The 18,105-nt window shown below is 24.4% G+C and overlaps 3 protein-coding genes across 3 annotated transcripts; 2 read left to right on the top strand and 1 right to left on the bottom strand.

Annotated features, from left to right (window-relative positions):
- Positions 1 to 2,902: 2,902 nt before the first annotated feature.
- On the bottom strand, positions 2,903 to 4,307 carry OCT59_007470 (uncharacterized protein). Its single transcript, XM_025313838.2, has one exon. It carries the CDS (start codon positions 4,238 to 4,240, stop codon positions 3,410 to 3,412), a length of 831 nt encoding a protein of 276 aa, XP_025186591.2. The 5' UTR covers positions 4,241 to 4,307; the 3' UTR covers positions 2,903 to 3,409.
- Positions 4,308 to 9,078: 4,771 nt separating this feature from the next.
- Positions 9,079 to 9,936, top strand: OCT59_007469 (uncharacterized protein; the record flags this gene model as incomplete). The annotated part of the gene is made up of 1 exon (XM_025331521.2): positions 9,079 to 9,936. The coding sequence occupies one exon, from the start codon at positions 9,079 to 9,081 to the stop codon at positions 9,787 to 9,789; it is 711 nt and encodes a 236-aa protein (XP_025186592.2). The 3' UTR covers positions 9,790 to 9,936.
- Positions 9,937 to 15,110: 5,174 nt separating this feature from the next.
- On the top strand, positions 15,111 to 15,459 carry OCT59_007468 (uncharacterized protein; the record flags this gene model as incomplete). The annotated part of the gene is made up of 2 exons (XM_066148887.1): positions 15,111 to 15,299; positions 15,376 to 15,459. 2 exons carry the CDS (start codon positions 15,111 to 15,113, stop codon positions 15,457 to 15,459), a joined length of 273 nt encoding a protein of 90 aa, XP_065998711.1.
- Between the last annotated feature and the right edge of the window lie 2,646 nt (positions 15,460 to 18,105).

Raw genomic sequence — 18,105 nt, 5'->3', positions numbered from 1 at the left:
ACATCAAAACTAAAATAAATCAAATACCTTATTCAGCAACTTTTAACGTAATAAGCATCAAAAACAAGCAAATAAATTCTAGATCTATATTTTTTCAATCTTTTACGCGATGAATTATCAAGATTAGTATCATTATTTACTTATAAAATCAATAATTACATAAATAACGATATTATTACCTTGGAATATGTAAAACATAATTACGGTAAAATCGGGCTTTGAAAAATAAATAAAAATAGATGTCACAATGTGAAAATAAAATTATATATTTTGTCACATTCTGCTAAAATTTAAAGAACACGTACGTAATATCGGATATACCGAATAAACATTCTAATAATGAATAATTTAATGCGATATTCTAAATATATTAAGTATAAACAATTTATTTTAAATTAATAAACTGTAAACATTAGTTGATTAATGATGTAATAAAAAGTTTTATACTTGCAAAATGTATTAAATAATCCTTTTTAGTTCCTAATTCTTTCGACAAATCAAGCAAATTGAATTCTTTCCTAAACTTATTTTCTTATTTTGTATATATTTTAGGCGTTTAGGCGTGGCGTGTAACCATAAATTTACGCTCGTTCGTAATACTAAATATAAATTTTATGATGTATATTCGTTTGAATGGTTTTTTTTTTTTTAAATTAAATGCAGTTAATATAATAATGCAAAGTTGATCTATTACAACGCAATAGATCAGAAAAAACTCGGTCATTTTCTTACGTTTGAAGAATGGAAAATATTACCTAAAAAAAATTTTAGACTTATAAAAAATTTCCTCATTTGCTTCATTTGGTAAACAATTTATATATTTGGTAATCAACAAACTAAGTTGCATACATATCTTATTTTTTTTTTATCCAATCGGTATATTTCCCGCGAAAGTATTAATATTATTAATGTTTGAGAAGCAATTAACCACGACTTTATAGAGGTGCTTATAATCAAAGAAAAAATTTCAAATTTTTTGAACGATTTTTATTTTAATAAACAAAAAAGATTGATAAGTCTATTCACAAAAAAGGTGAACAATGATAAATATAATTATCATCGGGTTTCGGAATTGTGGAATTGTATAACAGATAAGAATAATACAGATAATACATGCATATCTTTCCTTTTTTGACTCATTGTTGTATGGCACAGTATAGAGTATTTTTGGATTTGATTTTCATCCTGCATTTCTACTGATCGAAAAATGATCTTTGTAAAATTTGAATTTTTTTTTAAAAAAAATTATTATAATGACAATGCATGTATTATTGTTATAAAATTTATGTATAATGTAATGAATCAAAAAAAAAATTAAAATTGAGTATCACGAACTCTTTTTTTTCTTCTTTTTTTTTTGCTTTGTTTATCTTTGTATTAATAATGTTGAATAAACTGTGTAATTATATTTAATAGTTTTTATTCCTCTCTTTTTTTACACAACAGAAAACATTTATTATAAAATAATGTAAATAAAACGCTATCCAATAAAAATTTAAAACTTTATACTCAAATGTAGAACAGGATATTATATCATTCGATCGAATTCCACGTAAAAAACTTTACTTTAATCATCTGATTCGATTTTTGATAAAAAATGTATAGATAGATAAATAATTTTCATATGAAAATTATCAAATTTAGCAAATTTGAGAATTTGTTCAATGAAATTGTACGTATTTGAATCTTACAACATTAGTTCTCACACTCTGATGTATTCTATTTATTTATCTATCTACTATATTCATTCGTTCTTTGTCTGTCTCTTTTCAGATTATTATCAAATAGAATATTCTAAATTCCATTAAAAGACTTAATTATTATAAATGTGATGTTTATGTGATATGTAATTTAACATCTTGTATATATATATATACATAATAATAACAATATCAAATGACTTTATATAAAGATTAGCACCAAGCTTTAATGTTTTATAGATGAACCAATGAGGTGTAAGTTTTGCCCCCATATCATCATCTTTTTCTTACGGTACAGCCTCATATCCTGCATTTATATAACTTGCATAAAAAAACAATCTGACTTCATAATAAAGAAGTAATCGATTTGGAAATGAACACGCGAGATGAGCGTCAAAATGTACCCATTATCTGTTATTTGTTTTTATTAATTACGTATATATACACACATACTTATCTTTTTTAAATAAAATATCTCCCTCTACTTTTTTTGAATTGTCATCAATAAATATTATTATAACCAATGAACTTTATCTAACTATTTAATACTCCTTTTTTTTTTTTTTTCTTTGTCTTTGACTTTTATTTTAAATACTTCAAACATCAAAGGAGATGACGCAAAATATACGTATGTATTGAAAAAATTTTAATATATACTGTATAAGTTATATAATTTATATTTATTAGTACTTGATATAATTAATCTAAAATAGAACAATTAAAAGGGGGGGGGTTGGTTTACATGGTTTACAATTATAGACTTTTGTGTTCGCATACATCAAAATGCAGGAATTTTTTTTACGCGATTGTAACGTGTTTGTGTAACTAACGGCATTGGAATTTCGGCGCAGCTAATTTACCGGTAAAAAAAATTTCAGGCAAAATTATAAAAACTAATCTTAAGTAATGATAATTTTTCAAAGAATTCTTTTTTTAGAATTTCTTATGATATTAATTATTAAAGAAAGAGCCTAAAAAGATAATAAATAGATCTTGGTACGTGTTATTCAAAAATATTTTTACTTAGATAAGCAATTAACTTACATTTTTGATCATTTTACACATTTTTTTACTTCATTTTGCATACAATTTACGAAAATCTTTATTGTTCTCACACATTTTATATTAATAATGTAACCAGATCTTATACAATTATAGGTAGAATGAAGGAATCTTTTATTATTTTAGAAAGTAATTTCTGAATAATAACTTATGTTAATAGTTACATAAATTTGAAAAAAAATAAAGAAAACTTTTCTTGAGCTCGCGATGAAAATTTATGTTTCTTTCATATTCATATGTTGCATATAATTATTTAAGCTTAATGTTGTTTTGTTAAGTTCTTAAGATTTGATAGATTTGATCATATAAGTATATAAGAATTAAACGTATGAGAAAAAAAAAAATTTTAAAAAAAACTAAGATATTTAGGAAAAAAATACGAAATAATTGAAATAATTGAAATCGAAAACGAAATTTAACACGAAAATCAAAAGTAATTATAAGCAAATCTTTAATCGTGACCAATCAAACCTTCAATAATTGTAATAATTATAAAGATTTAATATTATTTAAGTATTTAAAATCAAAAGTAATCATAAGCAAATCTTTAATCGTGACCAACCAAACCTTCGATAATTAATATTTGCAAAGATTTAATATTATTTAAGTATTTTTTTTTTTTTGTTTTTTAATAATATTATTATTATTCAGGGTCTAGTAGGATAAACCCAGGTTGGATCGTTATTTCCATATTGAAATTCGGGGTGAAATTCCTGAGGCTGCTGTTGTAAAATTGAATCCATTAGATATAAAGCTTCCAAATCTTCATTTAATAACGTATCTCCATAAGAAAATAAAGAAGACATAGGAGATTGGCTGAATTCATTATAATCAGGAATCGAAATTAACGAATTATTCGCTTGAAATCCTTTATCTGATGAACCAGGATTGAAAACTTGTGGAAACGGAAAATCGTAAGGAAAATTAATAGGATGTTCAGTAATCAAATTAGGTTGAAATTGTTGAATTTCTTGTATTTCATGTCTTGGAGGATTCACAGGAACGGAAATTGGTGCCGGATTTTCTCTCGGGGTAGTTGCAGCGATCAACCGGCGATTACGATTTATCATTGCATCTTGGGAACGTTTTCTGTGAGTTGATTGAATTTCGTTTGCAAAATTTTTGTATGCGGTTATGAGTTCAGCTTTCTCGCTTTTCCATGATTCAGCAGCCCATTTAGATACATCGGTCATTTTATTTTGATAATCTAGGTTCATGAGAACTTTTGCAAAAACCGTCCGATATATAATAAATGCATTTGAAGTTTTTTTGCCACCGGATTTCTTTGGCATATATTCTTCAATGTTGAGATGATTTGGCAAGGGTACTTCAACGTAAGGTTTGGGAGGGAAGGATTGTTTTGGTGAGAATACTTGCTTATTTTTTTGCGTAGTAATCGTTTCAGTTTCATCAATAATAGTCATGGTATTCATGCTATTCGGTTCGCTATCATTTCCATTGCTCGAGAATGTAAACATTTTTATTACGATAATAATCTCTTTTATTATTATTAATAATATTATTTTAGGATATCGCACAGAGATTCTGGAAGTTCGTCAAATTTCTACTTTATTTATATTCGGAAGCGACTATGATCAAATTTAATAGAAACTAAGTTTTTTTTTTTATTTGTTTATTTTATTAGGTTATATTATAAATAATTTATGGAGTCAGAGTCTATTTTTATCTATTGATATAATATAAAAAAGTATTACGGTAATTAAGTCCGAGTTTATTTTATTGAATTTACTTACTATTAGTAATTTCTATTTCGTTACCGATCAGTAGTACTATTATAAAAATTTATGATATGTGATATTTTTTTTAAATTATCACAAGTGCAAAGCCATGCATAAATAAAAAAATTTTTTAATATTGGTTTCCCCTTATGACTAACCTAAATAGTAATTTTTTCACTAATTTGGACGTACTTGTCTATATAAGTTTATATAATTACTGGAAATGCTCCGATATAAAGAAATCAAAAAAAAAAAAGTTTGTGTTACGTTAATAACGATTTCTTATAAGTAGATAAATTTTACTAAAATTAGAATACAGATGATTAAAAGATGATTAACCCCGGGATACAGTAATATCCAAATTTGGTAAAATATATTAAATTTTAATAAAAATTCTACCTAATCGAAAACAAGTTAACATATAGGAATCTATTTTACCAGCCCATTTCATGTTTGGGCAGATTCGGAATTCAAAAAGTTTTGGGTATTTTATAATTGATGTAATTTGCAAATATTTCGTCATATCACTTCATATGATTTTTTTTAATATAAAAAATTTAAAATTAATTTTTAAAATTAATTTTCCTATCGTAAAAAAGTATAAGTATTATTATTTGGTAATATATTTTTGTATTAATATAATCAATTCTTCTTTTAGCAAAAACTTTATATTTCTTTTAGATTATCATTCTTTGTTTGTTAATATATATTAATATAGAACAATTTTTTGTTAACCACTTTACTACTTTTTTTTAAAACTTGAAATATTTTATCTATTAATGGAAGTTAATTTTATGAAAATTTCCTTATTTGGAAACTATTCTGTTCATAGACATTGATTAGTGATCACAAGTTTACTAAGTTTACTACGTCATATATGGCACGCACGTACTATGATTTCTCTAATTCGTTCTATGAGATTTGTATAATATAATTGATAAAAAATTTTAAGTTTGGCATCTTAAAGAAGTAATAAATGATAGTGTCACTATAAAACCAAAATAGATAAATAATAATAGTGTCACACAATGTAATAAATATAACACACATATCACAGATATAAAATTACTTTTTTATTTGAAATCAATGAATACATATCAAAAGTACACCAGACTGATAATGCATGATGTCTAGAACATCCCGTTGAATTATTATAAAGTATTGATATATAATGTGCAACACTTATATATTTACATAGGTTCATTGGATTCATTGCAGATTCCTGTTTCGCGTCTGTGCTTGTGTACTTTTTTCTTTAATAAGGTTTAATTCATAATGAATTATAAGAATAAGGAAGAAAATCTTTTGTTCTCCTTTCTTTTTTTAATTTTGAAAATCTTATGACCATGGGATTTAAATAATTGTAAAATAAATATTGTTCATAGTTACATCTGTGAATTTGATCATACGCGATAAACCATATAAGAACAATTCTAATTTTGTGTTACTTTGTTTATTTTGTACGTTATATTTATTGAAAATTATAATAGTTTTCATTTAAAATAAATTTCCGCCTTTGATATCTACGATAAAATAATGACTTTATTTTTTTTCATGTGATGTGACAAAATAATAAGGAATTTTGCGCCCGTCAAAACTTTTTGTAATCTTACAAAGATTCGGAGTTAGTCGGTTTACGCGTTCAAAAAAAAAAGTGATAATATTCTAATATCTCCTTAATTTCATTTTATTTCCTTTATTAAAAAACGATTTGAAAAAAAATACTTAAATGTTACTTTGCATGAAGTTTCATGTTTAAAAAATGATCCTGTATATAGTCCAGTTTTTACCATATACATAGCATATACATATATATAATATTCATTCATTTTAACTAACTATAAGAATCGTTTCATTTATTGCATTGTTAAAAAAAATGAAATTGTATGAATTTGTTTAAAATATGAAATATTCATAACAATTTAATTGATAATCTATTTACTTTTTTATCTATCTTAAAGGAAAAAAAGGGTAAAAAAAAAATTCTTTGAATTCCGAAAAACTTACTTTTTTTAATTAATTCTTAAATAATTATAATGTCAATTATGCATTATCGAACTTTCCTTTTATTTATATTATTATTAACAATTTTTATAGTTTCTTTTTTTTTGAATATAAAGATTATCCCGTATAGTGCATATATATATATGCTCATATTATTATTCTCATAGTAATAACGATTAGTGTGGTTTATAATTTTTTTTTTTTTTTTTTACATTATTTACAAATTTATATTAAATTTAATAACAAACATTTCTATAATTGTTTCAATAATTTTAATAATATATTAAAAAAACGTATTTATTATAACAAAATAAAAAAAAAAAAATCATGACTTATATTTTTAGAATGCAATTGGTTTTTAAAGTTTTAAATTTTAAAATTTTTTTTGTATAACTTATTTATTGTAACTTAATTTTTTTTTAAAAAAAAAAATAATTTGTCAATGCAAAAATAAAGAAAATTACTATTGTTACAAGGATCCCATCTATAATAATACTAATTAATTTTCTCTTAATTAATTATACTTTCACAATTACAAATATAGAATAATGAATAAAAATCTTTTAATTTCGTAAGATTCGGTATTAACATTTCTAATAATAATGAAATCATTACGATTTATGGTAATTTAATGTAACACATATATATATGTAATACGCGCAGTGACTCCGATCATTAGCCGCGGTCTATAATAAATAAAGCACGACGAAATGGTAATATTTTAAAAGAAAATTTCGGGTTTAACAACTTGTAATAGAGGGGCTTTCACTCATTAATTAACAAATATTCATATAAAACATTCTTACAAAATGAGAAACCACTTACTTGGCTGACGTTTTTTTGTACCATTCATTCGAATTAATTTCCGAATATGTAAACATAATATGTGATATTTTTAATAAATAACTCAGCGAAATGATAAATTGAAAGGGGGAATAAAATTATTCTATCACCTTTTTGTTATTATTTCTGAGTGGCGCGTAGACTTTTATTTCTACATTCAGCTTAATTATTATTATTTCATTAATTTACTTGTCTTCTTATATTGGAATTACTATATTATATTTGTTTATTCCTTTTTCACGTGAATTTCATTCATGCGGCGAATAAAAACCGAATTGAAAAACTATTCGTTCAAAAATATGAAAGTATGAAATCATTGTACAAATAGATCCGAATATTTATTGATTATTTATAATTAATCAGAATGAACGTATATTTTTATAATAAATATAATGCATTTTATTTTATTGTAATATTAACTATGGGTTATCATTATTCTATGATCATAGATGCATGTAACTTTACTTATTAATTGACCTTTTATGCTACTTATTAAGTCTCTTAAAAATCGGGAAATAATTATCTACGAAGATAATATTAATAAGTTCGAAAAACAGATTCTAAGATGAAATATTTATTGTTTAATGAAAAAAAGTTAAGGTTAATTTCACAACATATATTGTTAATATTGTTAATATCGAAATATTATTAAAGTATTGGTTAAATTTTCTTTAAATAGTTCATTGAATTCATTCTTGTTTACCATTTATGTGTTTTAGAATCATCTGTTTTCTTTAAAAATATCATATAAATATCATATAATATATAATAAATATATTTATATTATAGATGAAATCTTTTTTATATTGCTACAAAACGTTAATCCGCTTCACGGCTTCGTCCCTATAAAGAATACAATCCTATCATTGTTGTATCATTGTTATGTTTAATTATTCTCAATATAACGGAATAATTATACGGATTTTAAGTTCCGAACATTCATGGAAATTATTTACCCGTTAATGAATAAATGCGACCAATAAATTATGGAACACTATTTTTTTATGAAACCGGCACGAAATAAAAGAAATAGGATAGGTTCGCTTTTTTTATGAAATCAATCTTTGAAAAGCTTTTTTCCGAAATTACTTGTTAAATAAGGAAAAAATTATTATTTCTGATTTTTATTTTATGCATGATCTTTGAAAGAAAAAATTTTATATTAATTTTTTCTTTTTTTTGTTATATTATAGTCGATCATTTTGTTTACTAAAGTTATGCGAACTTTTTTTTTACGTGTAACTTTAATCGAAATAAGTTTTATTTTGGAATTTTTGAATCTTATACATATTTGTTTGTATGACAGGATGATTCTAACAAGATCCGCATTCGGCGAGAATATGGTTGTGGCTGCGCATCATATCATCGTGTTGAAAATTATTAAGCATTTTTAATAATTTTAATAATATAAGGAGGAAATTCTTTAAATGGTAAAAAAGGATTTTCTTTGTTTTTTTCTTCGTCCGAAATTTCTTTACGATTTTATCACATATATTATATTTATATATATTTATAATTTATAATCAGTAGATTTCAAACAGGTATTCGGTAATCGTTTTGTTGTGTTACTCGATTTTGATTTTTCAACATATAAGAATCGATTGAATGAAGTATTCGGCCGAATGAGAATCGTTTTTCCAGATCATAAAATCAAAAAAAAAAGATAAGAAAAAGATTTGATCAAGACTCTTTTACATTAAATTTTTACTTTTGTCTTTTTTTTTCTTATGATGGATTTACAAAAAAATATTGCAAATGATACTACTATTTTAATGGAATTACCAGCTCCAAAAATTTTTATTCCTTACCCACAAACTTTAGATCCGAAAGAATTTCTTCCAAAACAAAATAGTCGTAAACCTTGTAATGGGTTCATGATTTATCGTAAAGTTTATCAAAAACAATTGAATGCGAATTCTTACAGATTTAAGATGACTATAATTTCTCGTTGGGCTTCGGCTTTATGGTTGGAAGAAAACGAAAAACTTAAAGATGCTTATCGACAATTTGCATCTAAAATTGCAAAAATTCATTCAGAAAATCATAAGGCTGAATTAGAGAATTTGGATAATCGCATTAATAATATTAAATTGTCCGTTACTCCTTACATTTACATCCCGCCTAGATCTCAACAATTCATTTCCCCTCCATTGACTCCTTTAATTTCCGATTCAATTTCTTCTATTTCGCCACAATATTATTATTTAAATCAATCTTTTCCTTATTCCGACTTATATTTAGACAATCAACAATTTTGTACTCCAAATGATCTTCAGTCCGACAATCATTTCAATCATTTCCATAACATTCAACAAAATGCCGAAAATTTACCTTATAATGAAATTCCTTCTGTGGCTTCCTATATGTTTCAAACTTTACCTTCTTCAATAGAACAAGCTCTAGAAGATTGCAACAATTATTTTTTTGATGATTCTCTTTAATTATTTTTTATTTCAGTTATATATCTCTATTAGGATTTTATTCGACTAATAGATTACCTTTTTTGTAATATAAATTAATTCTGTTTGTATAATTACATTACATATGATTTTTAAAATAAATATCTTTTTTTTACTGATTATTGGAATTTGAAAAAAGTATTTTACCGATTATTGGAATAATTCCGATATCCGATTAATAATAGAATGTTCACAATGTTCTAACGTTATACTGAAAAGAAAATAATATGTGGAATCAAAATTGCGTTTAGTTGAATTAACTGATTTTAGTACGTTGAATGAATTTTGAAAAAAAACTAAACAAATTAAGTTAGAGAATATATATTACGTACATAGTTCAATTAGTTCAGAATCTCGGAAAAGAGACAATTATATTATTAATTGTAATTTTATAAGGATGAAATATGAAAATATGATTTTTTTCATTTTTTTTTTCTCGATTTTTTTTTTTTTTTTAAAATTCGAACTTTCAAAAAATTCCTTTGTTTAAAAAAAAAAGGTTCAATCAGCGAAAAATGGTATAATCACGTCATTTTGGAAAGTGGGCTTAGCTAAGGATCGTCATAATGACACCATCTGGGAAGTGAAGTAAATTTGAAAATTCAAACTTTGAAGCCAAAAGGTCAAAAGCATTTTTTTTTAATTAAAGTTCAAACACAAGGTTGATATTTTATAAGGATTATAGATGATTAACAATTTGTGTTTCCTTTCAGGTGTTATAGTTTTTCTGCAGTATCACTTATGAATATGATTTATGTAAAATCGTTACTCTATAGGGTAAATTGAGTAATTATTTATTACGGTGTACGTTGTAATCAGTGTAACAACTAGGTTATAAAGTTTGTCTTTCAGAATGACGACAATTTCACAGCCATACCGCATATTTTCTCAGGATGTGGATGTTATTCGAATAAAATATGACACAACAGGACTTTAGAAGTGAATGAATTATGAAAACATATGTGAAAAGTCGGTGAAAATGCGGGTAGAATTGTTGATGTTTCAATGTTTGATGTTTCAATGGAATTTGAATTTTCTCTAACGGAAGTAAGAATCGATACCTTGGCAGAAACTGAATAGATTTTAGAAACCTTGGAATACTCGGTGTTCTCCTATATTCATTTACAAACTTCAAAATTTTGAAAAGTTGTTTTCATGAATTAAGTGCCAGAAAGTAGCGAATTTTATGAATAACAGAGGAAACAATAATATATAATGTTGAAAAGGTTGGTCTGTCCATCAATCTGCAGCTCGTGAAATTGAATTATTTCTTTTTTTTTTAGATTGTTGTCGCATATTTGGTTTAGGTATGATGATTGATGAGTAGCAATATGATGGATATTTGATATAAGAGGCTGTGACGTTAGGACTTTTCAGGAATTTGAATGTTATAAGTGTATATAAGTGGTATAGGTGTAGTGTTTTTTTTGTCTTAATTTTTTCTTACATAATGTTTTTTTTTCTCTTACGGACGATCCAGGTAAAATACATTCTGAAATTAACATTCCAACTTAATACTAAGAAAATCTAGGAGCCCGTAGTCGATTCCTATAAAAAAAAAAAACGTTAATAAACGCTCTTAACGTCAAATTTTTTAAAAAAAACCACATACCAATATCCCCACTCACCACAAGAAAATTATCATATCATTTATTTTCTTTTGAATTGATATAAACTCTTAAAGAAGTCGAAACCGGTTTTATTTAAATATATCCGAGAGTTCAGTTAATTTTATATTATTACGACTATTTTTGAATTGGTCAGTTTAGATACAAGTTTTTTTGGCAAATGATATTAATGCTAAGAAGTACAAGAATCTTATAACATGTGGCCCGCCAAATTTCAGCGAAAATTGCTAACATATAATACTTATAGAAAATGTATTTTAGAAAATACTAATTTATTATAGTAAAAAAAAAAATGGTACGATTTTTTTATTGATATTTTTTCAAAAGAAAGAGAATTTTTACTTTTATTTTTTCAGTTTTTTTTTTAATTTCATCCTTTTTTTAAAAAATGTATTAAGGGTAATTTCTGGCCATCTGACTCAAAGAGAAATTTTGCCAAGACAATTTTACTCCTCTAGTGAGTTACATTACAATTATGAATAATGGTTATACAGCCAGTATATTTGATTGTAGAGAACGAAACTCGAACATAATAGTACCATTGCGGATTTGGTATGAATTTCCGATAATCCAGCTAGGTCATAAAGGAAATTGTGTACTACCGGAATCCAAAAAATCCAAAAAGAACATTGTTCCGTGAGAATTTTTTCCGTGAGAATTTATTTTTTTATAATGATCATAATGAATATTAAGTATTTTAAATTGAATTATAATAGTATTTCGGGATTATAAACTAATTTATCAAGTTTATGAACTAACGAGGTTATAAAAATGGAGATTGTGTAAAAGAGTTGGCTGCAAAGGTTTATTTTATAATTCATTTTATCCGTGTATTACGAAATATTACGAGTTATTACGATTATTACGTACAACGTATAATTATAATATTCATTATTTTACCGGTAATAAAAAAAAAAATGCTCCTTTAATAAATTATTTGATGTTTATCCTTTTCTATGCAAGATTTTGACATTTGACCAATCCTAACCTGCGCCTCTTTTTTTTTCAATCCTTTTATTTTTTTTTTACAAAAAAAGCGAAAGAAAAAGATTATTATTTTTTTTAAAGAAAAAGCGAAAGAAAAAGATTATAAAAAAGCGAAAGAAAAAGCTTTTTTAAAAAAAAGCGAAGAAAAAGATTTTTAATTTATTTAAAAAAAAAGCGAAGAAAAGATTTTTAATTTGTTTTAAAAAAAAGCGAAGAAAAAGATTTTTAGTTTATATTAAAAAAAAAAAGCGAAGAAAAAGATTTTTAGTTTATATTAAAAAAAAAGCGAAGAAAAAGATTTTTAATTTATATTAAAAAAAAAGCGAAGAAAAAGATTTTAATTTGTTTTAAAAAAAAAGCGAAGAAAAAGATTTCTTTTTTTTAAAAAAAAATATAAAAAGAAGGGCAAAAAAGGCACGGGTTAGGGTTAGGGTTAGGTAAGAGAGTTTGTATATTGTTGGCATTTACGGTTAAATTAATGCTTTAATTTTTCTCAAGATATTCTAATTTAAAAGTATAATTTATGATATATTTTTAGAACATTTAATGAGGTATGGGAAATGAAGTATGGATATTGATAATTTTAGAAACACGCCACTCAATCAATATACTGTACTGTTTATCTTTTTTGTATTTCAACTACTGGATGTCCGTAATTTCTGTAAAAACTCCGTGAATATGATACATTTACGGAAATAACATGGAATAAAAAAATGCATAATAAATTTTTCATAGGATTTGACATTATTTTTAGATTCTCAAACAAAATTTAATGAAATAAAGTCGCTATAAAAGATATTTTTGTAAAATTTTTTTCATAGTAGAAATAATGTTTATTGCCAAATACCAATATCCGGTTGATGTCCGGTATCTTTCATTGATCGTTGCAGCATTTGTAATATTTTTCTTCTTCTCCTTTCATATCGTATAAAACAACTTCTCCTGTATATACCAGACTACAACTATAATAATAATCTTTCATTTATAGAGATTTTCAATACTGTGAATACAAATTTAGAATAATGTAACCCGTCAGTAAATCAATAATTAATTGGATCGTCTAAGGTGTAAATTTATTTAAAGAATATCTGCAATGAAATTATTAATATATTTTTTTGAAGATCATAACAAAAGAAGTATTTATAATAACTTAGTTCGTTAGGAAGATTGTGTAGGATGATTCTGTACTTGAGGAATTACTTGTATATTATTTAAAATATATATATAATTATCATATCAAATATATCAAATGTGTTTTCTTAATATTCGCTCAAGTAGATCTAAAAACTTCACATGGATTTTAATTTATAGGCCGGATATACTGTATCTACATAAAGCAATAATATATTCTTTTCGTTAAATATATTAATCGAAAAAAAAAAAAAAATTTAAAACATTATAATTAAATCTTATTGACATTTCATGCGTACGCTTATTTACACTTAAAAGGAATCATCGCCGAAATATTTCTAATTTTTAATTCTGATCAATTCTAGTCTCTTTGAATGATGTTTCTTAATTTGTTATTTTCGCTTTTAAAAGGATCAACCGATAATCAACATGCAGTTTTTTAAAAGCGAAGTTAACCAAAATTTAAACGACTTTTGCAAAAAAAAAAAATTTTTTTTGTCCTACAGTTCCTGCATTATTACGTACTTAGGAGCATTATACATATGTTTGATTATCGTGTAACAAAAATACAAAGACAGAATGGCAAAACGGTGGCTTTTTTTTTTTCTTTTTAATGAGAATCCAATTAAGTACGATATTTACAAAAAAAGTATTTACAATAATATTCGCCGTAATACGCCCAATTTAAGTTTACAATGTTATCTTTCTTATACTGTAACTTATGATTAACTGGCGGTTGCATGTAAGCCACGAAGCATGGATAAAACGTTCATGTCCGTGCGAATATTTTAAATTTTATTTTTTATTTTGTCTCAAGTCTTAACTCTCAAGTCATATGATCTTATGAATGGAATAGATAAAAGGTTGCATTATCTTTTTTATGTTGGAATTTCTAATAATAATTCATGTCTTTATTACAAAGAAACCGGAATGTTAAAAATTACTGAACATCTTGTGACAATCAAACTATTAATTTTTGATATCACGTGAAGAGACACAAATTCAAATTTCTTTTTTTGACACAAATGGTTTGAATAACAAATATGCCCGCTCAATCATTGTATTTCGAACAAAAAAGTATATTAATGAATGCAAAAAAGCGAAAAAAAATTATTAAATAAATATTTCGTCATATATGTGTTTCATAATACGGTCCTACAAAGAACCACAAATCCTGTTACGAAACATAAAAAATTCTCAATTTAACTACGACTAGTTTAGGGGATTACAGAAATCGTATTGAGTCATTAATTCTCATAATTCTCATTTGAAAATAAAAATTTGAAAATGTGGGGAAAGAAATGTGGGGAAAAAAATTTATGTATATATAAAATAACTTGAAAAGTTCCTTTTAAAATCTATCTAATAATGATAATTTTCATTTAATTTATTTGTAAAAAAAAAAAAAAAAAATTATAAATTTATTTTTTGTTATAATTAACGTTAATAGTGTTTTGAAGAAATATTTGAGATATTTCAATAAAGTTTCTATTTGCACCTTGAAAGGTGTCAAATCACCCTCAACCCTTTTTTCTTTTTCTTTTTCAAGACAAAAAAATGTTTAAGAAAATCTTATTTTCTAAGCAGTCTGCATATTTCAAATTATCTGATCTAGAATTTGAAGAAGAATTTATTCTCGTATGGTGTGTAAATGAACAGATGGCTGTTTTGATACATGAAAAAAAACCAACCTTGAGAAAAAAAATTATTAAAAAAATTTCGAAAAAGAAAAAGAGTTTAATTAGGGTAAGTTTTATATATTCATTTTATCTTGAATTTTTTGAATTTTAAAAGTTTTTACTAATTTGAATAATTTAATTAGAAATTTCGAAATCTTTTCATTAAAAAGAAGAATAAAAAGGAGGAAATCCATACTGATGATATGGATTTCTGCTGTCAAGGGTGATCAAAGTATTCAAAATATATGCGAAACAAACAAAAAATTTATTTTTTTTTCCGGCAAAATCGATTATTAAATGGCAAAAATCGAACAAAAATCAACAATATCGTATTATTCAATTCTTCGTTTTTATTATATATATACATATATACACATTATGCATTCATTCACATTTTTAACATTTTCTTCATAAACAATTAAGTTTACACATTTGTCATTTCATTGACTTCGCAACATCTCATTTCATATTTTTATGCACTACAATAATGTAATTCATTTTTTCAACTAAGATTTGTAAATTTTAAGAATCATTTTTTTTTTCACCTTTTTTCGACATAGACATAAAAACATCACCTTATTTCAACATAGAAACATTATTATTTTCACCTTTTTTCGACATAAAAACATTCCTTTTTTCGACATAGAAACATTCCTTTTTTCGACATAGAAGCATTATTATTTTCACATAGAAACATTTTTTTGTAAATAATCCTAATTTTAGATTCTTTTTCTATCTTTTTTATTTTTATTTTTATTTCATTTTTTTATTTTTTTTTCTTTAGAATTAATGTATATAGAATAAAATAGACGCTTGTAAATTAGAATAGAATGTTTTTTTGTGTGTGGTGTACTGTAGAACATAACACGTGAAACAAACAGCAGTTAGTAAATAGAATAAATAATAGATTCCAACGATATTTCGGAAGGGTTTCCATTTTCTTTTTAAATGCTCCAAGTTGATAACTTAAAAACTCAAATAAATATTAATATAGAAATATTATTGAGACTTAACCTGTCAAAAAATAAAAAGAGATCAGAGACAATAATAATCTTATTCTTAGAATAATTTTATATTATAAATATTTTAATTTATATATTGAAATAATCAAAGTTGAAATCTGAAACACCTTATTTTAACACATCTGAAGTGTGTAAGAAATTACCTTTTTTGATCTCTTTCTTGTTAAATGTAATATTTTAAAATAAATTCCTAGATAAAGTTATCGAATACAATGGCCTTTTTTAGAACAAAAATTTCAATAAACTGATAATCGAACAATCATGCTTAGTTACGTATTTAGTAATCATTTTCTATCATGATCACGAGAACACGATATGAATATTTAATAACATTCGTTCATTTATCATTTATTGTCTTGTCGATTCCCCTCCCCCCCTCCCCGCAGCGGAGATTAATTTTCATGAGTACCCCTGAATTTTGAAAATCAAGTTTCAAATCAATTCCATTCGAATTATCTGAAATTACGCCTGAAATTACGGCTGTAATAATCGGGTTAAACCCTGTTGATTAAAAAAACAATTGAAATTCACGGGGATTTTCGAAATTAGTGCAACTTTACGTCATTAAAATTTTCTAATTAAAAGTTTTGAAAATCAACATATGAATAATTTTCTTTGTAAAAAAGATATTGTAGTAATGTGATCACTTAATTTCATTTATTTATTCATATTTAATTTATAATTTATAATTTATAATTTATAATTTTTATGATTGCACAAAATTTCAAAGAAATTCAACCCCTTCTTGGTTTTCTCCCTTCTCTCCTTCCCCTCCCCCCTTCCCCCCAATCGAACACTAATAAAATTAAAGGAGCGCGTGAGATTTGATTTTTAATTATTAGATTTTATTAAAATGACAAAAATAGTGATTATAATCAGCATATGTTATCTGTTTATACGAGGAGGGAAATTTTAAATACTGGAAGGCATTGCCCATATTTAGAACAACTAATTTATTGATTTTCTATCGTGATTTTTTTTCCACATGTTTTTTTTTTGTAAAAAAAAAAAAAATTAACAAATATTGTAAAACATAGTTTTTTTTACGCTCGTGTTATTAAATCTCAATTTTTTTTGAATTAATTAGTTTTGCAAATAAGAATTGACGATCGTAATCAAAGAAATTTATATGTCTTTCTTGATTATTATGATCTTTGTCTTGTCGATTATCATAATCTATTTGTCTTGGCAAAATTCTGTTCGATATTTTTTTTTTAAAAAAAAAAGGTAACTTAATCGATTATTATGATCAAATATTTATTTGTCTTGTCGATTATTATAATCTATTTGTCTTGGCAAAATTCTGTTCGAATTTAAATAAAAAGTTTTTCCTTTAACAATAAGATCATAATATTTGTTAAAAAAAAATCCCAAGTAGATTTTTCTGTAGCAAAAGTTAATCACTTTTGAACCATTCAAGATATTCATTAGAATAAAATAACTCGAAGATCTCCAACAAAGATAAAAGTATAATATATATATTTTATTTTAAAATAAATTAAGATAAAAGTATAATATATAATATATTTTATTTTAAAGTAATTAAAATAAAAAGTTTAATATATATATATTTTATTAAAGTAAATTCAATTCAATAAAGAACTTTTTTTTTTAAAAAAAAAAAGGTATAAAACATCAAACATCTCATATATTATATAAACATTTGAAAGTTTGTACAAAACCCCACACATCAATTTCTTTAAAGAATCTTATGCTAATAATTAATGCCCCCACGAGTTACATGTTAACATTACCAAATAAAGGAAATTTCTTTCCCACAGTTTTATTATAATTAAATGGAATAAGTTTAGATTTAGTAAATTAAAATTCGTAAATTTATATTTTTTTTTT

The sequence above is a fragment of the Rhizophagus irregularis genome, chromosome 15, assembly GCF_026210795.1.
Source record: "Rhizophagus irregularis chromosome 15, complete sequence".
In the NCBI taxonomy this organism is placed as follows: domain Eukaryota; kingdom Fungi; phylum Glomeromycota; class Glomeromycetes; order Glomerales; family Glomeraceae; genus Rhizophagus; species Rhizophagus irregularis.
Note: the sequence above shows the minus strand (reverse complement) of the source record. Positions and strands in the feature narration are given on the sequence as shown.